At 43.3% G+C, this 27,576-nt stretch overlaps 1 protein-coding gene across 4 annotated transcripts in view; it reads left to right on the forward strand.

Annotated features, from left to right (window-relative positions):
* The window catches only part of LOC126355089 (cAMP-dependent protein kinase type I regulatory subunit), a 267,006-nt gene that overhangs the window by 81,108 nt on the left and 158,322 nt on the right, over positions 1 to 27,576 (forward strand). Inside the window, exon 1 of one of the 4 annotated variants that reach the window (XM_050005281.1) lies at positions 2,487 to 2,618. The exons of the other annotated variants lie outside the window; for them this stretch is intronic. Coding sequence (XP_049861238.1) covers positions 2,598 to 2,618 — 21 coding nt within the window. The 5' untranslated portion in view covers positions 2,487 to 2,597. Of the gene's footprint in view, positions 1 to 2,486; positions 2,619 to 27,576 lie in introns of those variants that run through there. 4 annotated transcript variants of the gene reach the window in all.

The following is a 27,576-nucleotide window of genomic DNA, read 5'->3' on the forward strand; positions in this document are numbered from 1 at the left end:
TCGCGGTGCGTTGTAAATACGCTGTGGCAACGCCTTCAAACGTAAACTTCTTGATGGCATCTGATACGCCAGATGGAGAATATGAAGTCGGTACTTCCCTACGGATGGTGCTAGCCGTCAGTGTAGGGCCCGTGCGACCGCGTTTTCGCCATCTGCTTCCTGTAAAGGCTGACGACGAATGTCAACACACAGTAACCAAAGTTGCATACATCGATATCTGTTTAAAACCCGTAAATATGTCGAGTTTTGCGCCTACGAACTACGATTTGCGGACAGCATTGGTTTTCTGTTATCATTTGAAGAAAAGTGCTGCATAATCGCATCAAATGCTTGTCGAAGCTTTTGGAGAACTAGCTCTTGAGAAAACACAGTGTTTCGAGTGGTTCAAGAAGTTCAGAAGGTGTGATTTTGACGTGAGAAACGACGAGTGCGGGAAACCACCGAAAAAGTTCGAAGACAACGAATTGCATGAATTGCAATTCATGTATGAATTACGAGGGCTGTCCACAAAGTACACTACGTTTTGAAATTAAAAATAAATAAAGTATTGGAAATTTTTTATTATATACAGATGAAAGCCACACTTAAATACTACTTTTGTACATAGTTGCCATTTAAATTAAGGCACTTATCATAGCGATGGACGAGCTTGGAAATTCCTTCGTCGTAAAATTCGGCCGCCTGCGCCTTCAACCACGTAGTTACCGCTTCTTGAAGCTGTGCGTCGTCATCAAAACGCTGCATAGCCAACCACTTCTTCATTGCTGGGAATAAGTGGAAGTCGCTCGGTGCCAGGTCGGGACTGTACGACGGATGAGGAAACAACTCCCAATTAAAAGATTCGAGAACTTCACGAGTGGCATTTGCCGTGTGGGCCCGGACGTTGTCGTGAATCAGCAAGATCTTTGAGCCCAACTTTCCCCAGCACTTTTTTTGTATTGCTCTTCTGAGGTTATGCAGAGTTTGGCAATACCTTTGAGAGTTTACTATAGTGCCTATTTCCAGGAAATCCACAAAAATCACACCTTTTCTGTCCCAAAAGAAGAGGTAACCACGTGGTTGATGGCGCAGGCAGCCGAATTTTACGACGAAGGAATTTCCGAGCTCGTCCATCTCTACGATAAGTGCCTTAATTTAAATGGCAACTATGTAGAAAAGTAGTATCTAAGTGTGGCTTTCATCTGTATATAATAAAAAAAATTCCAATACTTTAAAAAACGTAATGTACTTTGTGGATAGCCCTTGTACTATATGAAGATGATACTCAAACTCAACAGGAATCCGCGGAACAATTGAAGGTGACGCAAAAAGCCGTTTCTTTTCGGTTGACAGCTATGGGATAGGCCCCGGAAGTGGATAATGGGTTCCGCATGAACTGAATGAAAGACAGGAGGCAAATCGAAAGACCACTTGTGAAACGCTGCTCGCCAGATACAAAATGAAGGCGTTTCCCCATCAAATAGTGGCAAGTGATGAAAAATGGATATATTTTGAAAATCCTAAACGTGGTAAATCATGGGTGAATCTAGGCAAAACATCGACATCCACTGCAAGAGCAAATCGCTTTGGAAAGAAGACAATGCTCTGTGTTTCGTGGGATCAGAAGGCTGTAATCTATTTCGAGCTTCTAAAACCTGGTGAAACTGTTAACACCGATCGCTACCAACAGCAAATGATTGATTGAAATCGAGCATTACGTGAAAAACGATCGGATTATGAAGTTTTGCAACACAGTCATATTACTCCATGATAACGCCCCACCATACAAAGCAAAAACTGTGAGAGAAACGATCGAAGCGTTCAGTTGGGAAATACTAGGGCATGCGGCTTGTTCTCCAGACTTGGCTCCGTCAGATTATCATCTATTTTCATCATTGGGACACATTCTCGCTGAGCAATGCTTCAATTCGTATGAAAATGTACGATAGTGGCTCGCAGACTGGTTCGCTGCCGGAGAAGTGGGAGACATGTATAAATAGCAGTGGAGATTATTTCGAATAAAATTTTGTTTATCGTCTTGAGACAACAGACGTGTAATTACTGCAACCAAATTCCGGTTTTATACTTCTGCACCTGGTAACTGAAATGAAATTTAAAAAAAAAAGACCTCGCAGCCGTCCAATCAGCGTTGTTAAACAACGAGAATTTTTTTATACTTAAGTGCGCGAATCTTCAGATTTTTGAAGTAATTCTCATCCAGTGTTTTTGAGGATTGGGACGTACTCTTCAGGAAACTGATGCCCTGTCACTGACGTTAATAAACAAAGCCGAAGAAGGGCCAGTCCATAAGATCTCCTTGTGAAACAAATCTAGGCGTTTGCTGGCCGTTCAGTTAAATTCAGTTGTAGGTGTCATTTTACTCGACTGTTCCGTAAGTCGCTTCAGCGATTCGTTTGGTTCTCGTGGAACAAGGAGACATCAGCCACTGATGTTTTTTTGTCGTATCGTTCACGGAAGAGGCTGCGAGAAAAAGACTGGTGTGTTTATACTGGTTGGCGCCTTCGTCTGCGTCCGGCGGCGGTCGGCGCGTGTCGGGGGGTGCGCGCCGCGACGCCGGGCAGTCGCCGTCCCGCCGTCGCCCGCGCAGCACGACAGAGATGCCCAACAGCCGCGACCAGGTCAGCCGCCACACGTGCAGCCCCGCCGCGCCCGCGCGCTCGCCCGCTCGCGACGGCGTGTGAATCTTGCCCTAGCAAAACCACACACTCGGTGCGCTGGCCTGCCCCACTGTATGGAAACTATGTTTCACGCTAGGGTAGATTGGATACCCGTTGCGTTTAATATTAAGGTGGAGAACTCGAGTCGAACTGGCAACAAGTGTGGATGAATGCCTTGGATCTTGCTGCTTCACTTAGGATATCGGCCACAACTCAAATCTCGGTGTTGGTCAGAGATGGGAACATTTGTTGTGTTTTGTCATTAGTGGACGTGATAATTTGAGTTCAGCGATGACATTGTGTTTATATGACGTAATCCTTTCAATCGTGTAACTAGTTTCTTGTCATATTAGGCACGTCATCGGACTATAGGTGAAGTTTATGTGACGTTTATGTTTAATGAAATTTGTTAAGTTTTTTTTTTTTTTAACAGCTTGAGAATCTGGCCTACTTTACCGAGTAAAACTGTTCCACCAGTAATTATTTCGTGCAAGTGCCAGCCATTCCTTTTCTGAAACAGCTTCGTTCGATCGGTGGTAAGTTCCGATTAATTTTGACGATGTTCTGAGCTAGCGTTTTTTTTTTTTCTGCAAAGTACCAATCAGTAAGCGCCACTATGCAAGAAGATACTCCAATAGCAGGTAATACTCTACGCTTTCCTGATTTTTGTTTAATTGTCCTCCTGACTTGTGTTCAGGTCAAACTGTAGTGTTACATTACCTGAAGAGTGCTGTGAAATGGGTCATAATGATTTACGGTGATCAAATGAATTCATCATTAATCAGCTACGAGAATTGCACGCTGTTCATTTAGCTGTACAGAGTTGTAGCCGTTGGTCCTTCAGGAATCATCTGCATTATGTGATTCTCTATGACTACTGTTAACATTGGCTTCGATAAGTGTGTCACATGCTCCTGATGAGCGATGACGATGATGATGATAACGAACGATGATTTCAATTCGACGTCTGGAGAAACATTCAGTAAGCAACTTTAATAAGGAACAGATACTGAAAACACAGCTACGGGCAGCTGGCGGGTATAGTCGTCTGTAGGTGATTGAACACCAAACATTATGATCGTACCGCAAAATAAAATTATGTTTTGTGAAAATTGTGAAATTTCTGTGTTATTTGCAACATGTGCAGCTGCCAACTCTGGTTGGCACGGAATGCCGGGTCGCCCGTGAGAGGACTCCTTAATAATGTCGAGAAATCGCGACGTTGCCCGGTGCGTGCCTGGACAGTTTCTCCTTCCCGGCAAGGCCGGCGCGCGTCTGCACACAGGACTAGCATTTCAATACCCTCCAGATGACCTGCTCCACGCGCTGTTCGTCACATCCGTGGAAACGCGTATTCGTCGTAGCAGTGCACAAAGCAGTATGGTCATATACTCGATGTTTGTGATAGCGCTGTCGATATGCCATGTGGGCTGCATTTTGCGTAAACGCAAGAGTAGCGGAAGCGTATTAATTTGGGTCGCGTACACTTCTCTTGAACGTTATCTTACAGAGTGGGTTAAGGCGCTGAATTCTCTTTACTGTGGGGGAGTGAAGTTACCACCCTGCTCTGCAAAACTTAAGGACGAAATGGGTGAAATAACATACTAACTACTCCGTGGAAATGATTGGAATTGCGGGAACATGTTGCCAGAAGTCTCGCAGTCATTCACAAAAAGATGGACGTCATGTGGCGTGAGCCGGCCGGAGTGGCCGTGCGGTTCTAGGTGCTACAGTCTTGAACCGCGTGTCCGCTACGGTTGCAGGTTCGAATCCTGCCTCGGGCATGGATGTGTGTGATGTCTTTAGGTTACTTGGGTTTAAGTAGTTCTAAGTTCTAGGGGGCTGATGACCACAGCAGTTGAGTCCCATAGTGCTCAGAGCCATTTTGTCATGTGGCGTGAGGTTAGCGTTTGATAGCATCACATGGGGCTGGCTCCGTAACACGAGGCACTTGCAGGAACGGGAAAAGACAGTGTGTGTCAATGAGCTAGCAGTTACGGTGCGCTGTAGCGGTGTGCCCCATTACAACACGGCCAGGAGACGATATTTGGGTGATAGCACACGGGGAAGAATCATCGTGAAACTGGAAGAAGGGTGAAGTGTGACGCGTGTAGCCAAGGAGTTAGGTGTTCCTCAAAGCAATGTTTCCCGTCTATGGGGAGCGTTCCGAACCACAGCCACTGCTGGAGAGAGGTGGTGATGGACCGCTGTCAAATTACAGCAGGATATGACCGCTACATTGTGCGACAGTCAAGAATGGGTATTCAGGTACAGCAGCTGGTGCAGTTGCAACCACGTTTAACTAGACTGCAAGGCACGCAATCACTCGGTCCTCAGTGGCATGTCGACTGCATGGGGATGCTGTCCTTGCCCGACGAGCAGCAGTGCGTTATGTTCCGTTGACACCCGCGCCGTTAGCGATGGTGCCAAGAGCGGGACTGCACCAACGCCGAGTGGGGTCACAAGCTCTTCTCTAGTGCATCCAGAAAGGGTATCGAGCCGGCCTCTGTGGCCTAGCTGTTCTAGGCGCTTCAGTCCGGAGCCGCGCTGCTGCAACGGTCGCAGGTTCGAATCCTGCCTCGGCCATGGATGTGTGTCATGTCCTTACGTTAGTTCGGTTTAAGTAATTCTAATTTTAGGAGACTGGTGACCTCAAATGTACCTCAAAGTACCTTGGTGCTTAGAGCCATTTGATTTTTTTTTTTTTAAGAGTGTCGAACATGATCATTCTGGTGGTTCATGTGTTAGGTGTGGGAAGGCAAGTCAACGTTATTGTGACATGTAGTCCTCTTGTCTTTTCAGGCGTTCGTGCGGCCCTGGCTTCATTTTTTCGGATGACATTGCGCGAGCGCATCGAACTGCTCGTTTGGGGAGCTCTTGGAACAATAGGATACTCGGTGAATGGTCTGACTTGCCCTTTCCCCCGACTTACATCCCATACATCCCACATAGCGACGCGTTTGGGAGACTTATTGCTGCACGTCCCCATGCACTAGTGACCTTCCAGCAATTGTCAACAGGAAGGATGAATAGAACGCATTACCACAAGGACTCCTCACCAACCTTTTGGGCCAGCACATAAAGCGCGTTTCAGAGCATCGATTGTCGTCCATGGTAATCATACACCCTATGCCTTTTGTGATGCTCAGGTGACCACTATAAATCGCGATGACTTCAGTGTAACTATTGGTTGCAACAGAATGTCATTTCTGTTCAGCTGCTTGCGTATGTCTTTTAGTTCATCTGCTTGCGTATTTCTTTTAGTTCAACTGGCTCTGAGCACTATGAGACTTAACATCTGAGGTCATCAGTCCCATAGAACTAATTAAACCTAGCTACTCTGAGGACATCACACGCATCCATGTGGGACCGTAGCGGTCATGCGGTTCCAGACTGAAGCGCCTAGAACCGCTCGGCCACACCGACCGGCTTTCTTTTAGTTACCTTCCGTATTATACTGCAGCTGTTCGTTCTATGTATGATTTAGGTTTCATCGAGCTATGTACTTGACAGTGATACATGATCCGAAAGCTACTTTCGTCCTTTGCACACCAGTATAGTTTCCAATCATCATCGAGGCTACAGGAATTTCAATTTGTATGACAGTCCGAGATGAAATCATTAGAATGTTGCGGGATGTTTCCATCATCGATTCTTCATCGTTCTTGTGACTGATGACACTGCTCTACCCCAAACAATCTCGAACTATACGGGTTCTTTGACCCCTCATGTCCTCCATCAAATAGCCGTATATTAGAATTAACCATGTTGAGAGCTTTTGTTCATCATTGTGGAAGTAACAATACTTTCGCATTCCTGTGTGAAGTCTTCCACATGCCATTCACATCGCGTGTTTCTTGAGTACATTGCGGAAGTAGGTCCTGAGGAGCGTCAGTTGGAAAAGTCTGAAGAGCCTTATGGTTTTGGTGTATAATTACCGGCTAAGTAATATTTCGCACGTGTGCACAGCGTGACTGCGAGCAACTTGACGCCTGCTTCCATCACGCGAGGTTTTAGAGAGGTGGGCCGGGGGGGGGGGGGGGGGGGAGGCATGCCGCTTCATTCCCTGGGCGCGAACGGGGGAGTGCGTATATTGAGCGAAGGGGCAGTGGCAGATGAAGCCCCGGAATAGCAATTTCAATTATCCTAGCGCTCTTTTAGTACCCTGAGTAGGTGCGCCAGTAGTGGGGTCTGGTAGCAACTTCCCCGAGAGTCATATTGGTTGAGATATAAATCAGCATTGGCTTTTCTTTGCGACTCTGTAGCAATGTGTACCGCGGAAAACAGAGATATACCCGGTTTTTAAGAACGAAATACGTTTCATTTCACCAATATCCAATACGTTTCATTTCACCAATATCCAGCGGTCTGCTGGAGTAATCACTATAAACAATTCTCAGCGTAGTGAAGGAATCACCAACGTAAAAGTTAGTTTTGAACATCCTGTTAAAATATGCATCATTCATAGATATTTTACCTTTCAAATCGAAGGAGTTTCTGTACTTGCTGTGCTAATTAAAATTGCTCTGCAGTAGTGATAACATTTCTATGTTGCCATGTTTAACTCGTTTTTACGAGAGCATAATGTGTGACGTATATGAAGGTACTATCCATAGTGAATGTACCGTATTTCGAATATACGATATGTTGGTGTGTCATTTGTCATAAGCTAGTCACCGTAACACTGGAATAAACCCTGATGCCGTACCCGCCGCTGAGATCTTTTTCATGGCCATTTGTTGCTAATGATCGACTTCATTTACATTGTCTGGTATCACACAGTTTATGTTAAAAGTTGCAAATAATAACCACACCATTAAAATACTTTTTTTTGCTACTCCCTATCGCATATATATATTATATATACAGTGTGTCCCTGCTATCTTATCCACCCAAAATATCTGTGGAACAATAACAGCTATTGGAAAACGACTTTCACCGGTATCAATGTAGGGCTGGGGCCCATGAATGTACATATTTGGAAACATTCTAAAACGAAAGCATATGTATTTTTTAACACAAACTTGTGTTTTTTTAAATGGACCTCCTATATTTTTTCTTCAGCAATCCATAGCATGACAAAGCACATACACAATGGCGTTGATTGCGTCGCAATATTCCCATTACATCCCGAGATATTGAGACGCGAAGTTGACGCTTGAAACACCCGACATTCGTTGCTAGCGCACGTCCTGAGGCTCAGGCAGGCAGGCAGCATGGGGTTCACGCCTGAGCCTCAGGACGTGTGGTAAAGCTGTAGCTTCTCATTAAAAGTCGCTGGCTAAGAATTCAGTCCATCGCTGTCTTAATCTTGTATTGTATAATGCAAATGGATTGGTAAATGGTCATATGGTAAGCCAGTTCCTACGCACGCAGCCATTTGTAAATGTGGGCTGGAGAGCATTGTAATGTGCAGAGCGATGCTAGAAGTGTTGATTGGCGTTTATTACTAGAAATGATCCCAGGGATCACCCGAGGATCGAATCCCGAGCCCTACGATTTGTTGTCAAACAGATATCATTGTGCAGTCATGTAGCCCAGATTGTTCATATAATTAGGTTACTACACATCACTATTCGCAGACAAGAAGCTGTTTTCACTAGCACAACTCTCCAACCTTAAAAAAAAAATAAAAATAAAAATAAAAAAAGAGCTGGCGCGGAATTGCTACTGCAACAGTTCCTTGCAACTTTTGATGACTCGATAGCGTATCGCATCGTCAATTGCCGGTAGGCTGCCGGACCTGTTAGAGGCTGGTGTAAGCGGGGTAATATTTGTCGCGCGTTAAAACGTTTTTGAGGCGGTCGACGAGCGGATTTACGCTTTACGGGCGCCATTAATAGCTATAGGATGGGGCCCCTCCACGCCCGCACCAACGTGGTGACCAAACCAAAAGTTCTACTGTCACCTCCGTATAACATGTTAGTTTTTAGAATCAGGAGTCACAGGATGCAGGCTGTGATGTTATCCATGCGTCTGGGTAAGATTACTCATTTACATGGTCCATCAGGAGATAGAAGTGGTCGAAAGCGATTGAAGGGTAGCGGTTTTTAAGGGCAGAGGGAAAAAAGTGCCAAGGCAAGCGCCAAGGGAAAAAAAACCTCTGCGATAGTAGGACGGGTAGTAAGGGCAGTAGCGGATTACTAGCTGCAACAGCGCATGCAAGGTGTGGTTATGTTAGTGCGAGGTATCGTGCATCGTTACCGTTGTCGTTGCTGGCGCTCGTTCCAGGATCTGCTGCTGCTGCGTCCCTGAAACATGACATTGTCATCATATATTAGTGGGCGATCGGTCATAGATCAGCTCACAGTGTGGGGGGTGTGTGTGGCTGGTTTGCGTGCTGTGTGCAGTACGGTTTCCCTGCGATTGCCGGTATTTCGTCGGGTTAATCATCTGGGGTTGCCAGTAGTAGCTGAGTTGCAGGGGCTCGCCAGTACTGTCATGTTAGCGTGCTATGGACCATAGATGTTTAGTTTCGTGCTAATAGTGTTTTTGGTCTATCATGTTTCCATCTATGGTTGTGGTCGTAGTTACCCAGAGAAAGAATAAACGGGTTACGCGACTGTCTCGTGTTTCTGTATAGTCGTGTGGAGAGTTTTTGGAATACCTGCAAGATGGTATCTAGCCGATATTCCCGGTGAAGGTCCGCGGTGCGCGTGTAGCTTGTACCTCGCAACGCGAGAGTAGGCGGGCCCATGCATCCTCTTTAAGCGCCAGTCGTGCCTTCTTTCCCGCATCGCGTGTGCTGCTCTCATCGGTTTCTGTCGCCTTGCGTATTTACAGCGTTGCTGCGGCCCGCTTTTCCTTGGGCAATAACAGTTTACAGCATACCTCCATTAGATATTGCAACTTAGGACAGCGAAGGGTGAGGGGGACATGTTTCCTCATTTTATGTTCGCTATCGACGTGGTGTCGTTCAATATCTTGCATTCGTGAGTGTTCGAACTTTATTATACTTCGTAAACTAGGCTGACCTGCAATTAATTCCTGTATCCAACTGCTATTTGAAATGGTTCTTGACTTACGTAGCAATTTGAATTTATCCAACCGTATTTCTTGATGCAGTAATCTTGTTCGTTGGTGGCTACCACATACATTCCATTTATTGGAAAGTGGAGTGCCTTTCCGTCTATGTTTTTTTGCCACGTCGCTTGTGATTTAGGGAAGTCACAAGAGTGCTAAGTCGGAAGCCTGTTCTCCGGGTAGTGGCTGTTGGCAAGCAGTCGGCAGCGACGAATTTTTATTTATAATCTGTTTGGCAGACGTCCTTGCCTGAAACTCGTTATGAAATGTTGCTGGAAGTGGATGAACGTTATTGATGACCTGTATGTCTGAACTTGCATATACACATTTGTGGAAATTAGTATAAAGACAGGGTTCCTCCGAAAGTAATAGTCGAATTTATTATGAAAGCAGTAGATACATGTAAGACATAAAAAATCACAACAGAATTACGTAGTTTCTTATATAACACGAATAATAAAATGTGTCTGCATTTCCTGGATGGAAATTGGTATACAGGCACTCACTGTTTTGGTATTCCACTTATAGTACTTTGTCCAACCTCCCGTCTTCCTCTTGTAGTGAAATTGTCGCCCATTGTTCTCGTATCACCCTTTGCAGCTCACACACGGCCACGAATTGCCTCCCGTTTTGATAAACATGCCTCGCAAGTATTCTCCAGAGATTTTGATACGGGCTATGTGCAGGCCAAGACAAGAAATTAAAACCTTTATCTTCAAACCACTTTTTGGCTGTAGCAGAAAGTGCGCAGATGCACAATGTTGTTGAAACATTAGACTTTAGTGACCCAGATCCTCATACATTCTAATATAGTCTGCCTAGCATTTCAATGTACATGTTAAGAATTCATTCTAGTGTTCAGGCAAGCAATGTCCTTAGCGCAGAAGGCTGTCCAAGTTATGACGCTTCCACCATCAAAAATTCTGCTCATTCTTACTTGCTGCTTTGTTCTTATATCATGCCAATAATATTGAAATCCCATCTAAATTAAACTTCATCTCATCACTGAGATCACATTTATCCTATTCTGAAGTACATGACATACGTCTGTCATGTGACAAAATGTCATATTCATCGGGCGGTTATTGGCGATTGTAAATTAACAAGAAGTTGAGAAGAATAATCGCTTGTGGCCTTTACTTTGTTCAAAAATAACCGTTGCGATGCCACAGATAATTTTCTACTTTGCCCATATTTTCCGTTCTTTCCATACCGTGCGCCCAATCCGACAAAATTATCAATCCCTGTACCTGAAAGGGTTAACTTCCTGGCGATTTGATAATTAGCGTGTCCCGTATCGTCGTGATGCACCGATTTTACTTGTGCATTAAATGCTCTCCTCATGGCATTGTCACAGTTGTTTTTAATGTACACAGGAAGTAGCCGCAAATTGTGCTATTTTTGCTATATGCAGTAAAGGCGTGTACGACACACCAACACGGCACAGAGCCGACTGCCTTTCCACACACTACCACCTGAATCGTTGATGTCTTATTACTGTGTACTACTGAAATCACAAGCGATACTATTTGCATATACACTGTGCATAACTATTCCAAACAACATTGATAATTTTCCTACAAATATCCTTGCCTTTATACGGACCTCCACGACTATAGTTTCCATTTACAGTATTTTTTTTTTTTTTTTTTTTTTTTTTTTTTTTTTTGCACACAATGATTATTACCCCTCGTATAACACTTCATGTGTTGTACATTTGGTAAAAAACTTTTTAGTTATCATTAAACGAAGAACAGTTACTACACCTTTTCGATTCTTTCAGAGATACTAGCAAGGTATAGTTTATATCTTTCATTAAGTAAAGAAAAAATACTAAGGATAAGAAACCAAGGTTGGAAAAAAGGTTCAAATGGCTCTATCACTATGGGACTTAACTTCTGAGGTCATCAGTCCCCTAGACTTAGAACTTCTTAAAACTAGCTAACCTAAGGTCACCACACACATCCGTGCCCGAGGCAGGATTCGAACCTGCGACCGTAGCAACGTCGCGGTTCCGGACGGAAGCTCCTAGAACCGCTTGGCAAGGTTGAAAATCGGTTCCCCATATGCCGATACATTTCTTAGCTCTTGATATGCATTACTTTCAGTTCTCAAGTGAAGAGACCGAGCACGGTTCCGCAGTGTTAGCACACTGCGGTTTAAACTGCCTTCCGGCAGTCCAGCTTTAAGTTTTACTTGGTTTTCCGAAATCGCTTAAAGCAAATGTCAGAATGATTCATTAGAAAACGGCACGACCAATTTCCTCTCTTCATACACCCCCTTATCCGAGCTTGTGCTCCATCACTGACGACTTCGTCACGGGACTTTAACTCCGAATCCTCCGTCCTTTCCAAATGTCTTGGCTTACTAACTGAATATTACGCGTTGCGCTCGCTACAAGATCTCTTTAATGTTCACGCGTACAGTGTTTCAGGGCACTTACTATACAGACTATACAAGCGCCCAACGTTGTACCTGTTTGTGTACTTGCATATTTATCCCCATATTGAGGTTCGCGAGTGAGAAAAAGTAAGTAGGATGCTATTATTAAGCTATAAACTGCGTAATTAATAAAGTTTCTTGGGTCTTAGGTGTTGCTGTTCATTCTAGCTGAAAAAGCAGACTTAGTTTGGAGTCTTGACGGCGCCAATTAATCCAGCCACGGATGTCGTAATATTACAGCAGCAGTTCTTCGTTGTTCGCACAGCGCAATTATGTACTCAAACAGTTTTCCAGGTATCTCGAAAAACAGTACGACAGACCTTGCTGACGGACAATCACAATTTCGTATTTGCGGGAGATACTTCTGAAATATCATTCCATATTTAGACCACTTCTAAACCTGCAGATTGCTCCATTGTAGCAAATTGCTGTAGATTTTGCAGTTTCGAGTCATAGGAACAGAATACCATAGAAAGCTACTATATTCATTTTGATAGTTCACTAATAAAGGGTCTGCCGTAGCTATCGCTTTACGCGAAGTGGGTCCAAACCTAAGTGCCAAGCACACAGCGTTGACAGTTTGAGTTCTGTGAAATAGAGCACAAAACAAGAAAGCTTGTTTATTGTTTACGGATTGTTGTTTCTTGAAGGACATTATTTCCCCTGCAGAACCTTTTTCAAGTGGGCACGACTGTGCAAAAACCATGAAAGCAAGTCATCTGACATGTTGCTGTTTAGTTGCGACGTATTTCGCATTCCACTAATTTTCTGTCTCGCTCTTTTTTTTTTTACATATAGGAAATCAACATCAGAGTGCTTGTGACACCCACCAGATTTTGTATCCTTCGGGATTTATCTAGGTAAAACTGTCATCAACCCGAAGGTGTGTTCGAACACCGCTGTACTTAAGTAAGCATGGTTCGATTCCAGGTGGTACACCACTGCTGTCTGCTCGTGACCTTTGAACTGGCCTACTTAGCCAGTTACAAACGACGCGCACTTTAGGAAGTATCCAACAAAAACCCGAAACACGTGTATCTTTGTTTTCAATGCAGAACGTCCTTGAAAAACTTCACGAAAATCGTCGACCCACATGTCAGGTCAACTTCCTTGTTAATGTTGACCGTAAAGTCCAGTATAAACCCACTACCATTTAACGGTTACGTTCCATTGACGTCCAATATGAATCAGCCTTTAAGCAATACGTACCAACATAACAAAAATAAATTTCCATATCGTCGCCATCCCCGTGCCGGACCGAAATCTTTCCACTGTCCTTTTACTGTGCGGCGTTCCTTTGATACGACACATGCCAAGGTAAAAACTGGACAACCGATATGCGCAGTGGTGTGCCATGTGCGGTACACGGAATGGTGGAGTGGGGTTTTGGCCGCCGGCAGCCGGGGTTAGTCGTCAGCGGCGCGAACAATGGCGGGCGGGCTTTTTGTGCTGAGCCGCCGCCGCCGCCGCCGCCCCCTCGGGCGCGTCGCGCAGCTCGTGCCACCGGCGACGCGCACATTCTCATCTCAAGTTCCACCCGCTCTGACCTAGTTCCCGGCGCTGCACTCATCTGTCGCCCGCTTCCCCGAGCACATTCCCTTCTCCTCCACAACGAGCCTACTACTCTTCGACCTTTGTTTCCTTTTTCCTTCCTTTCTGTTGATTACGGCTGTTGCAGTACCGCTTCGTCGGCAGGATGCAATACGTTTCGTTATTTGCAATTGTTTTCACAATTCGTCGCTATCTGGTCGAGTTGGACGTTTTCGAGGCGTTTCGGTGCCTCTTTCGTTTGTTGTTAACCATGTTCATGCTTGTTCATAGAGCTCTGAGAACGCAACACAAGGTAATGTGTGCATTTGTTATGTTATTTTTTTTTTGTATATTGTAAATACTACTTTATTATTCCTTCATGGAAGCAATGACAGACGTTACGGTTCAAGAAAAGTTTTTGCACAGTCCTTACAAATTGCAGTCTTCTTCTACCTCCTACTCCTCCTGCTCAGTAGCCTTCTGATCACGGTGAATAGTGAAGTACAGTTGTCGTTCTAGTCTTCAGTCCGACCGAGCGAGGTGGCGCAGTGGTTAGCACACTGGACTGGCATTCGGAAGGACGACGGTTCAGTCCCGCGTCCGGCCATCCTGATTTAGGATTTCCGTGATTTCCCTAAATCACTCCAGGCAAATGCCGGGGTGGTTCCTTTGCCAGGGCACAGCCGACTTCCTTACCCGCCCTTCCCTAATCCGAAGAGACAGATGTCCTCACTGTTTGGTCTCTTTCCCCCAAACCACCCAACCCTAGTCTTCAGTCCGAAGACTTTTTTTAATGCGGCTGTCAATGCTTCTCCATCCTACGCTAGCCTCTTCGTCTCCGAATAATTGCTGCAGCCTACAACTTTCTGAATCTGCCTACTGTATTCATCTCTTGGTCTCCCGCTACGATTTCTGCCCCCCATACTTGCCTCCAATATTACATTGGTGTTCCCGTGATGCCTCAGTATGTGTCTTATCAACTGATCTCTTCTTTTGGTCAAGTTGTGCCACAAATATCTTGTCTTCCCAATTCTGTCCAGTACCAAGTCATTAGTTACGAGATCTACCAATTTAATGATGATCATACTTCTGCAGCCACACATTTCGAAAGCTTCTATTATCTTTTTGTACAAACTGTTTTATCGTCCATGTTTCACTTCCATATATGGCTACACTCGAGACAGATAGTTTCAGAAAATACTTCCTACAAATTAAATCTGTATTCGATGTTAACGAATTTCTCTACTTCAGAAATCCGTTTTTTGCCATTGCCAGTCTACGTTTTACGTCCTCTCTACTTCGGCCATCATTTGCTATTTTGCTGCCCAAATAGGAAAACTCATCTGCTACTTTGTCTTGTTTCGAAATCTGGTTCTCTTAGCCTCAGCCTGATTTAATTCGACTATATTCCATTATCCTTGGTTTCCTTTCGTTGTTTTCAATCGTATATCATCTTTTCTAGGCAGCGTCAATAGCGATCAGCTGCTCTTCCTGGCTCTTTGCTGTCTCTGACAGAATTACAATGTCATCGGCAAACCTCAAAGTTTTTTTTTCTTCTTCCGGAACTTCAATGCCTTCTCCAAATTTTGATAGGTTTCCTTGACAGATTGAATAACGTCTGGTATAGGCTACACCCTGTCTCATTCATTATTCAACCACTGCTCCCCTTCCATGCGTCTTGACTTTTTAACTGCCGTGTGGTTACTATACAACTTGTAAATAGCCTTTCGCTCCCAACATTTTACCCCAGCTACCTTCAAAATTACAAAGAGAGCATTCCAGTCTACATTGTTAATATCTTTCTCTGAGTCTATATTCGCTATAAACGTAGATATCCCTTACCGTAATCTGTCTTCGAAAATAATTCATAGGGTCATTGTTGCCTCGCGTGTTCCTACATGTCTGCGGAATCTTCCCCGAGATAGTCTTCTACCAGTTTTTCCATTCTTCTGCAAAGAATTCGTGTTAGTATTTTGCAACCGTGTCTTGTTAAACTTTTAGTTCGGTAATGTTCACACCTGTCAGCAACTACTTTCTTTGGAATTGGAATTATTACATTCTTCTTGAAGTTTGAGGGTATTTCGCCTGTCTCATACATCTTGTACACCAGATGAAGAGTTTAGTCATGCCTGGCTCTCCCTAGGGTACCAGAAGTTCTGACGGAATATCGTTGCCCACTTCCCTTTCTATACTATTGCCTTCAAAGTGATAGCCCTTGTATAAACCCTCTATATACTCTTTCCATCTTTCAGCTTTCCCTTCTTTGCTTAAGATTGGTTTTCTATCTTAGCTCTTAATAATAACACAACTGCTTTCGTTTTCTCCGAAGGACTCTTTACTTTTGCTGTAGGTGGTGTCTATCTTTCCCCTAGAGAAATATAGTTCTAAATCCTTACATTTGCCTTCTAGCCATTCCTGCTGTTTTATGATGATAAAAATTAACGCAGTTCCAACAGACGACATTCTCAGTACAATTCAGTAAAGTGTGCTGTGCCATGAGTTGTGATCGGGCCTATGCGGTGCGCGTACACTTTTGTTAGTTGACGTGCCTCGAAGAGTCGATTAAGGTTTAAAACGTGCAGACATTTTTACTTTACAGAAAGGTTGTCAGCATGGGAAGTTGTCTCCTGAATAATCGGTGTGCACCATTGCAATGTCATACGAACTTTTAACCATAATCGTAGGACACACAACATTGAAGCTTTGCCTTGGAGTGGTTGGTGGCATCACCACCAACAACAACAACAACAATAATAATAATAATTGTGGTCGTTTCGACCTAGACCAAGAGAACAGGCATAAAATCACCAGCATCGTGAAGTGCGAAGAAAGTGGTATGCGAAACACCTGGATTGATGGCGTCGGTTCTTTTTCAGCAATGAATCCAAAAACCAGTCCATGTGTCAGGTCTACCAGGAAGGTGGGCTGTTCATGTGTTTGGTCGGTATCAGGTACGCATGTCGGACGGCCGTCTTCGGTTTTGAGAGTAACTTGAGGGCTGCACGGTATGGCACGTTGTCCTCCAACCTGTTGTCAACATTTGAGACCAGTTGGAAACTTGCAGTGCGTCGTCTGACCACACACACTTAATGACTTCAGGACGTCAGCCGCCAATAGTAGGATAAGTGTGAGCAGCAACACCTCGGTCGCGTTGTGGCTAGCATGCCAATGTAGATCAAAGCCTCTTTCAGTACACGGGGTGGAGCAGCACGTTATAAATGTTAACCACATAGTTTGCATCCTCTGGGCGTAAGGTATGTCAGCAACGTTCTAAAACAAATTATAACTCTAATCCACCGCCACCTCCTTCCTCCCTCATCCATTACATCACTTCTCGCGAGTATGTCAAAAGAAGATCTACGCGTTCACTACACCAATAGTAACGGCACGTCAGGTGTGTTAAAAATGTCATCCGGTAAAGTAGTAGCAAGTATTCCGTAACGATTAGGTGACTCAATAGTGCCGAATGTACGAAGTTCAGAATTTGTTTAGTAATATATACCTTTCCACCGAAAAGAACCAGAGTAGTGACATGTTACACAAAATGTAGACGGTATTTCGAAAATTAACGCTATCACACCTAGCAGATTTTCTGAATTACCCGTAATATTCTCGGATTTGTGGTGACTTTTACGTGTGAATAATGTGTACCATTGTAGTCTTTTCAATATTAAGGGTTGTTAATCCAGAGTCTGTCTGCTAGCAGAAACAAAATTTTATGATCTTACCGCCGCCCGATGTCGCCGAGCGTTTCTAGGCGCTTCAGTCTGGAACCGCGCGACCGCTACGGTCGCAGGTTCGAATCCTGCCTCGGGCATGGATGTGTGTGATGTCCTTAGGATAGTTATGTTTAAGTAGTTCTAAGTTCTACGGGACTGATGATCTCAGAAGTTAAGTCCCATAGTGCTCAGAGCCATTTGAACCATTTTTATTATGATCTTACCCAAATCTTTTTAACAACATTTGGCACCGCCATTGCGCGTTTCTTCATTCATTTTACGTCTACATATGTATTTCACAGGCCTCTGTACACAACACGGCGGAGAGTATTCCATTCGCATATTGTGCGAGGGGAAATATGACTGTCTAAATGTCTCACATGTTTTCTCATGATCATTACGCGAGATATAATCTTCCATTGAACCAGCACAAGGTTGCGGACATCTTCGAATACATGTTGTCTAAGTTTGCCCAATACCGTTTCGCGAGAACTGCGTCGCATTTCTTCCAAGGACGCCGATTTAAATTTCCCGAGCATTTCTGTCACACTTTATTATGGGCTACATCGACCTGTTACTACCCTACCAGCGCGTCCCTGAAATCGTTGAATATCTGTTGTCGTGCCTACTAAGGTCTCCAAACCTAGAACGATATTCTACAATCGGCTGTAATAGCGTTTTGTGTGGTACTTCCTTTATCCATGCACCACACTTTCCCAGTTCCCTTTCAACAACTGTTACTCTTCCATTTGCCTACCCTAATGCTGATTTTACATTTTCATATCGCTTCTTACAAACGCAGGAATGTGGATACCAGTAAAGTTATCACTACTGTTTACACCATATTCAGCGAAACTTCTGCGGTGCACTCGAAACAGCGTTGCCAACATGTGGGCGGGGTTTGTCCTGCAAGAGAATGATGCCGTCCGTTTTGAGTTGCATGTCCTGCTTCAATTTTTACAAGGTGCCCACGTACCGCTTGCGCTAATGGTGACGCCGTGTTCCAGAAAGTCAATGAGCAGCGGGCTGTTGCAGTCAAAGTAAAAGGTCGTCACGACGTTCCCGGAGATGGCGTACCTGTTTCTGCTACGCTGCAGAAGTTCCGGTGGGAAGACGTTGCACATCCTCCGTACAGTTCCGACTCTCCACAGTCGATTTCCATATTTTTGGAGCCCTGAAGAAATACGTTCGTGGCTGTTGGTTTACAGTGTTACGTGCACAACGGGTGGTTCAATCGTGTTTCCGTAAGCAACTTCAAACATTTTTCCATGAAGGCTTTGGCCGTCATGTCTCACAGCGAGATAAATATATTTAAGGTTGTGGCGATTACTTTCGAAATAATAAAACAGTTTACTTACTTTTTTTCCCACATGTCTCCATTTCATTTGACTGCCCCTTCCACTTTTTCCAGTGACCGCCTATCCACTTCACCAGTAAGTCTACAACATACGCGACAATAGGAAGCTCATTTGATCGGATATTAGACATACAGTGCAAAATCGAAGAAATACATTAACCCGTTAAGAAACACTGGGAAATATATATACCACTGGACTTAACTATGTATAATTAATTTGCTCCTGATTCATTGGTATGAATATTTGCCATACCATTCATCGTGGTAGACTTTAAAATACGTAATACTCTGAGCATGTTTATTCATTGCTAACTTCAGCTTAAAGTAGAAAATTTGCAAAATATATACTTGGCATGAAAGACAATCCAATTTTTCAATATGAACAAAGTTTTCATCTCTGTATAAGCCTTAAATTTGTGTATGCATTGGCTTATATTTCCGTTCTTCTCCCTAAAGATATTTAAATAGTCTCTTTATGTGTATCTACTGTGTGTGTGTGTGTGTGTGTTTGTGTGTGTGTGTGTGTGTGTGTGTTGTCCTCATCATTTCATCATCATCATGAAAGTGGCGAGATTGCGTTTAGCAAAGGTTCGGAATTTGTACGGGCGCTGATAACCTCGCAGTTGAGCGCCCCACAAACCAATAATCATCATCATCATCTTTATGTGTAGGTGGACAACAGCTGTATATTTTTTAAGGCAATTCATTTTCGTGCTCACACTGTTGTTTTATTTTGAAATAAACACTTTGGTTCATAATTTAGCGATTACAGTGATTCACAGAAGTATTCGGCCACCTGTGTCATGTTTTATTTTTACTTCATTATATACAGGCATCACATATTACAGGAGTAGTCTCGATACAAAATGGTATATAGGACTATGTAATAAGCAACAGAACAGCATTTTCTTATTTGCAAACTTAACTCAAACAACATCAACAATAATACATAGAGAAACATTCTCACTATCACAGTCACAAGCTTGTACATTTTAATACCTTGTATGGAGTCGTTTTTGCTGAATCACTTGTTCCAAGCGTTTAGGCATGCTGCGAACGAGCTTTCGCGTATAATCTGGACTTATTTATCGCCATTCTTCCAGTATTCGTTCCTTTAAAGCTTGTTTTGATGTCACTGGCGATTGTCGTACTTTTCGCTTCAATTCACTCCAAAGGTTTTCTATTGGGTTCAAGTCTGGACTCTGAGGAGGAATATCCAAAAACCTTAGGGCAATTATACAGCGTCCATAGTCTCACAATATCCGCTTTATGCTTCGGATCGTTGTCGTGTTACAATTTGAACGTCCTCGACAGCCCGAAACTTGTAGCACTTGGCTGTTTTAGGATGTTCAGATACTTCTGCTTGTCAGTTGTACCTTCAATGAATGCTAATTCACCTACCCTAAATGACGACATGGAACCCCAAATCGTGACACCTCCCGCACCGTGTTTAATTATGGGTTGCAGGTGCTTCGATTGAAATTCTTCACGTGGTTTTCTCCAAGTCATAGGTCTTCCGTTTGAGGAGAACATCTGCATTTGACATTCATCGATAATTACTTCGCCCCACCGACTGACACTTTTATTTACGTACTGCTTCGCGAAGTCCAGTCGTTCCTTCCTATTCCTCTAATTTATCATAGGCTTCTTCCTGCTTACTCGACCATTTTACACCTCTCTTCTGATAATTCGTCGGACTGTTTCAGGGCGCACGTCCTTTCCATATTCCTGTTGCACTGCGGCAGCAATTTTCGTTGCCGACAACCTTGGATTTGTTTTAATTTTTCTTATTACTCCGGTTTTCTCTCTTTTACTCCGCCTCTTTGGTCGCCCTGTTTTTAGTTTATCTTCAATTTTATCTTCTCTGTTGAATCTTCGTGTAATGTCACTTACAGTACTCTTACTCATTTGTAACAATGCGGCAATCTGCCTTTCGTAAATTCTCTTTGCAAATGACATTGTTTCGTTTCCGCTGTGCACCACGCGTGTTGACAACACGGAAACGCAGCTCGGATTGAGCCTGCTCTGTCTACAGCTAGCTCCACCGCCGCCTACACGACATGTGACCGAATAATAAAGTGGCTGCATGTTGTGGTGTCTTATAATGCAAATACACATTGCACGTAGTTTAATATACAGCGACCTGTTTCTGGTACATTGTCAGCCAATATTCACACTACAGAATGGACCGGCAGTTGCTTCTCGTGGGCCTCAAATGTGCGAAGAGAACTTCACATATTAAGAACAATGAGGGTGGTCGAATACATTTTTGATGTACTATAGGTAATCCCCCTCCCCCTGCTGATCATTATCAGGCTACACAGTAAATATTAAATTCATATACAGGGTGGCGCACGCAAAACAGGCCCCCGAGTAGCAGGCTACTCATTGTCGCCCGCTAATTGTCATCTATTGTTTAGAGTCTGTGGGGCCTCTGTTTTCTGTTGTAATAATTAGATAATAAAGACATACTGAGATATTTATCTATTTGTTGTTGTATCTGCTGATGGCAGGCAACAATTCCTACGTAATTGGCGAGCGCTCTGTAGTTGGGGCCAGTGTGGATTTCGCACAACCAGAGTGGATATGGACACAACTGTCTCAGACGTGAAATCTGTATGTAAATGGAAGAAAATGGAACACTCATGCGGGTTTTGTCACTGTGCCAACATACAACACTTAAAAATCCTTATCCAGAAGTACGCAATGCTGAGATGCGCCCTCAGAGATGTCTGTTCCAAGTTGCGTGTGGTCATCGACATGTTTCTTCTTATATATCACCTCTGGTCGTCAGTTGATTTTGTGACGTTGTTGCTGAGGGAAGCGTGTGAACTAATAAACATGGAGTGTCATCTATTGTCGTGGTTGCTACAAATTCCATAATCTCTCATCAACATTGTACTTCATAAAGCTTTTGATGTACCAGAAGTGTCAGCGTACTTTGAGCGCCGTCGGTTTAGATAGTACAACGTCCGAATAGGTAGCATAGAAGCCAGGAAACAACCTGCGTGAAGGGAAGATAAAACGTTCATCGGAGCTTATTATTTCCCGCAACACACAAATATCATTGCAACTTGTCAGTATTTAAACATTCGTATTCTTTCGCAAATTAAAAAAATGTTCAAACAGCGAGCTAATAACAGAAAGATGCGAAATCAAGTAACTATTGTGCTCTTTAGAATTCGTCGCAATTTTTTGTCACACCAGTCGGAAACGCGGCTAGACGTAAGTCGTTTGCAATCATTCAGATAGCATGTTTTGCTTTTCTTCTATTTTTATGTTATTTATGAAACCTCGTACTGGTGAAGCCCTTCATGTAGACAACTCTGAAAAAAATTCTGCTGTAGTATCTCTTGAGAGATGTATTTGAAAGCTCGTCTCCAGGACAACTCAGTGGCAGACCTTCAAAAACCGGCGAAACCGGTCGTAAATTTCAATCCTTTGCTGTTTGTCTTGTTAAATTTCCAGTTTGTGACCGCTGTTAATCAATCTGTTCACAGAAATTTCTCTTCCATGGCAGTTTCTGTACAAAATTGGAGCATACATGCAGTCGAATCCTGGTCGGTGTGGTATAGTCGACCAAGTATCGGGCCACTTCACGTTATAGGGGGAAAATCATTTTATAACTTGTAATATACAAACTGTGGATAGCGAAGGTGTCGTTCTGATCAGCAGGCAGCGAAAGAAAACGTTTTGAAGAGTCTCTTGTGTAAGATGTCTTATGTGACTGGATGCGCATTAGCGTTGCATTTGTCTTTTACCTTAGTGCCTGAGCTGCGACGGACATTTTCTGCAGCATCGACAAGGTTTTCGGACTTACTCAATATGCTTTGGCCTGGCGATCCATCTCAGTAAATTTCAAAGACCCACTCAGAGCGGCAATTGGATTGATTGCTGCTTCACAGGTACTTCTCATACTGTGGTTCTGGGCACACTTAACTTCCATTAAATTTCTCTGAATTAACGTCCAGAAACGGTGGCGCCTTAATCATATCTCGCTGCAAATCACTCATTTCTCTCTGTTGTTTCCAAAACCTTCGATGTTTCTGAGCTATGTAAGACTGACATCATTTCAGTTCGAAACTTGTGAATACATGGTGCGTGGCGCTGGTGAACTGTAGCTGCACCCCACTACTTCTAAAGGCTTTGGGAGGTGCAACTGTTTCTTTCTGGGAAATCTAGTCCAAACCTCTGCTTATACGTGTGGCTCATTGGCTTGTATGTGTATTGAAATAATTGAAAGCGTAAGCTCTCTGAAGAGGTTTCCTTGAGGAACCGACATTTATGATACAATTAGCTACTTTCTCCTTTCTGTGTCATTTGCACGCAGTTGTCACCGAAATGATGTCGGGATCCAAGTTTGCGGGGGTGACTCATTACATACAGTGCGGTATAATTGTGTGTCTAGTAGTGTGTCGTGTATTGTTTGCCTAACAGACATAGAGTAAGGCTGTTCCGTAGAGTAACTCTGCCGGATCTGCAGGAAACTGAAATCTTGTAGGTGTGTAATCTGGGTTGTCGCCAGTTAGCTTTGGAAAATACTGTGGGGTTAGCAAGTAGATGGCTGTGCGCCAAAGGCGGTGCGCTAGCTCGCCAACTGGTTGATTTCGTGTTTACTTCAAATACTTCTGCCATGTATGCAGTTTCTTCCCAACCTCCATGGGAAGTTCCCAACTTGCCTTTTCGAACAAATACTGTATTGCATAAGCGCGTTAAAATTAGCACATCGGAGGATTGATATGCTTACGGTGTTTCTAGTCAGATGTGGCGCAGCGTAAACACCGATATGATTTTATACATAACTTTGATGCTTTCATCTAGCGTCAGACCTTTGTCCGTAGCGTTATTAGTAGTCGGTTTTGCTTCTTACATCCGCCAGCCTAGCTGAGTGGTGCTTTCTTTCATAACTTGTGAAGCACACTAGTTATAATAATAATTTTTAGCCACAATTAAAAAATTTAAACTGCCATATCACTTCAGTGCAGGTATATATCGTAAGACCCGAATTGAAAGTCGCAGCAGTAAACACTTGTATATTTTAAACTTTATCCTTTAAGTTTCTTGACAACTACAGGGATGAAGGAGAACGGTAAATGTGTCAATTTTTAGGTAAGGAACCATAACCCGGGAACGACTGAGTCGAAAATTATAAGCTAAAATCGTTCTGTTACCTTTGACACTGGAATACGTGTATCGCTACTGTTGTAGTTAAGATTATAGGGTAGACAACTTTCAGTGGTGGTAGTATGTGCGATAACAAGACAAAAGTCTAGTAAACATGAATTCTAAAATACCTATCTTTGGAGCTGTGAGCACTTATTCATCTTCGCTATTGTGAAACACCTCTCTTCCACTGAACAGGAGCCCTTAGGTCGTAAGGTATGCATTTTAGAGCCCATATTTACTACGCACCTTACTTATTTGGTCCATACTATCACCTCTGTTACTTACCGTACAGTCTTACCACCACCACCACTACCAGCAATGGTACATTTATTCCGCTGTTAGAGGTATCACAACGAGATTTTTTAACTTTTGACTCGTTTATTTCCGGACAGTGATCCCTTTCCTCAGATTGATACATTTACCCTTCTCTGTCATTACTGCATATTTGTATCATCACGGAATCACCGCATATAATCACATGTAGGCAGGTTTTCGTAACCACAATTCAATGATTCACCGAACTAAAGGCATACCATACAGCCTTTTCCTTGGTGCTACGTGTATATTTCAGCCAATGTGAATTATGTACATCAGAAATCTTGTCACCCACGTGCGTATGTACGAACAGCAACATAACTACTCAGAGAAAGGGACAAATGCATCAGCTACAAACGCAGTTTGAACTGTGACAGGAAAAAATATGAATTTCGATGCAAGATTCCAAAATTAAATGAATAGTATTCTTCTGAATTTAATATTGGTGGAAACTGAAATGAACGGTCTTTTTTTAAATCCTTTTTGAGGAACCAAAAAAATGTACAACCGCAAACTGTAAAATGTTCGAAGTACACTAATACAAAATTTCAGTGTTACGAGTGTTAATATTCAAGTGCGATGTTTGAGATTAATGAGGTGGCATCCTTGCTTTGACCCATGATTACCATCATGGGACGCCAGTGAGTCATGCTGTTGTAACATGTTTATTAATCTGCGGTAGGCTATATATTGCTGTCATTGTTAATACTTTTCCTGTTCTGCTTCCGAGTACATCGCGATCACATCTCACTATCTCAGAATCCTTAAATCATTAAATTCTGAAATTATCGTGCCTTCATTTGGCTAAGACGGGGAGAGAAAGTTTCTACTTATTTTCAATGACTAGAAATGATTTTTTAAGTGATTATTGTTACAGAAGATAATATTAATCAAAAAGAGGAAGAAACGTCCTAGAAACATATGCCGGGAAGCATACTCGAGATAATATATGGGCCATTTTACTTCGGTCGGCACTCAGTCGTGTAGGCTGTATTTCTGCTGACATTCAGTGCTCGTTTCGTATTGGTTTTGTACGCAGCTCGTGGTCTAGTGGCTAGCGTTGCTACCTCTGGATAACGAGGTCCCAGTTTCGATTCCCGGCCGGGTTGGGGATTTTTCTCTGCTCGGAGACTGGATGTTTGTGTTGTCCTCCTCATCGTCTCACCACCATCATTCGTGACCGTGGCAAGTTTGGACTGTGAAAAAAATTGGACTGTGAAAAAAATTGGACTGTGAAAAAAATTGGACTGTGGAAAAAATTGGACTGTGGAAAAAATTGGACTGTGGAAAAAATTGGACTGTGGAAAAAATTGGACTGTGGAAAAAATTGGACTGTGGAAAAAATTGGACTGTGGAAAAAATTGGACTGTGGAAAAAATTGGACTGTGGAAAAAATTGGACTGTGGAAAAAATTGGACTGTGGAAAAAATTGGACTGTGGAAAAAATTGGACTGTGGAAAAAATTGGACTGTGGAAAAAATTGGACTGTGGAAAAAATTGGACTGTGGAAAAAATTGGACTGTGGAAAAAATTGGACTGTGGAAAAAATTGGACTGTGGAAAAAATTGGACTGTGGAAAAAATTGCGACGTGGTCCGGGCGCTGATCACCGCGCAGTTGATCGCTCCACAAGCCGAACATCATCTTATTGGTTTTGTTTATCCGTTGCTGTATCTACTGTATATTATCTGTAGCGCATGCATTTTATCTATATCACTATAGCGTGGGACGCTGTCAGGCCATAAGACCACGATGTTAAATGCTCTTTCAGTGTGTTCTAGAATGGAGTGCTTAAGATCCACAGTCACAGCTTGCATTTTATTTACGAATGAAGAGGAAATAACACAGAATGAGATAATTAGCAGAATAACCACGTGTGGGTAGATGCTAGTCCTCGAACTGTCGCGGAAGCAAGGCATTTGATACGCTTTAGTATCGATGTATGGGCAAGAATTTCGGGTGTCAGATCAGAAGAGCAAACTAACAGGTGCTTTATATGACTGATTTCTGTGCGACAAATTACCTGCGTTGTTGGAGAACGCTACCCTTGCAGAAATACAACGTACATGGTTTATACAGCGGAGCACTACCTGATTTTTATACCCCCTTGTACAGCAAAATTGAAAAAAAAAGGTTGATGAGGGACTGATTGGTCCAGTAGCATAGTCTCCCGGTTCACTGACCTTATTCCGTTAGATTCCTGACTGGGAGGGGGGCAAGGTGAATGAGAGGATTTGCAGCATTGGTATATTTCACATCTATCAATAGCATCCAAAGTTATAAATAAAAGGGCATGTGCCCCGTGGAGATGAGCAAGTCAGAGATCAGTTAGGTGTGTTCGCACGAGTTGTGACTGAGGAGATGGACTGAAAGGTGCGTAAGAATGTGTGGTAACTACGTTGAACACCTCTTTCTAGCGTCGGCAGACAGATTTCTGCAATAGGACGGAATTGTTGATACCTAAGAATCTTCTGTTTCTGGACATATGTTTATAGGGCCTTTTTTCCTGGTTTTGATCTTTACGTTTTCCTGGAGAATGTGGGACACTGGTTTTAAATCACTGTTTACTCGAAAATTGTCATATCATACCTTCGAACCCGGCTCTCTGGTCTTAGTGCAGCAATCCGAAGCGATGTTCTTCGTTTCTAACGGAGAGAAGTTACGTTATACTGTTTGCCTGACTGATCTACTCAGCGCAAAGTAGTTGTGTGCATTGAAATTATAGCTCACGACAATATCGGTTTAAATCGCCTGTTCCTTCTCATTGCGCTTGTATACGTACATATACGTACATGTGTAGCCTTGAAGCTTACATTTACTTTCCCTGAAGCTGCGTAACCAGTAAGTTATTGCTTTAGTAACAGCCCGATCATACCGTTAGCTGCAATGTTGCTTCTTATTGGCTATCAGAAATTGAGGCTGCTGTTGCTACACGTTGCGTTGTAGCACGGAGGTGGCGGAAAGTGATTTATGTCGGTCGAGAAAGTGCAGAAACATGTTCAGGGACAGAAAGACAGACGTCCCTAAAGCAAGCAGGTTGACACGCTGCGGAGGAATCGTAAATACGTGCTAGTTGCCTTCCGATACACACCAAGGATATTTATTTTGCCGTCCAGTTCTCAGCGTAATGAAACTAAATTTGGTTGTCTTCATGCGAAATTTTGTAGCATAAGTTGTCAGTTAATACTCTAATTATACCTTATCAACCGAGATTGCTAAAGCTCACTAGTGATAAACTCTTAGACTGTGGGGACATCCTATTAGAACCAGATGGCTGAAGTGTCGTCGTCAGTATGTGGTCGGGAAGGAGCAGCAAGGCGGTAGCACAATTGCTGACAACTGTAAACGTCTCCGACGTGTTTTATAGA

This window comes from Schistocerca gregaria, chromosome 3 (assembly GCF_023897955.1).
Source record: "Schistocerca gregaria isolate iqSchGreg1 chromosome 3, iqSchGreg1.2, whole genome shotgun sequence".
Taxonomy (NCBI): Eukaryota; Metazoa; Arthropoda; class Insecta; order Orthoptera; family Acrididae; genus Schistocerca; species Schistocerca gregaria.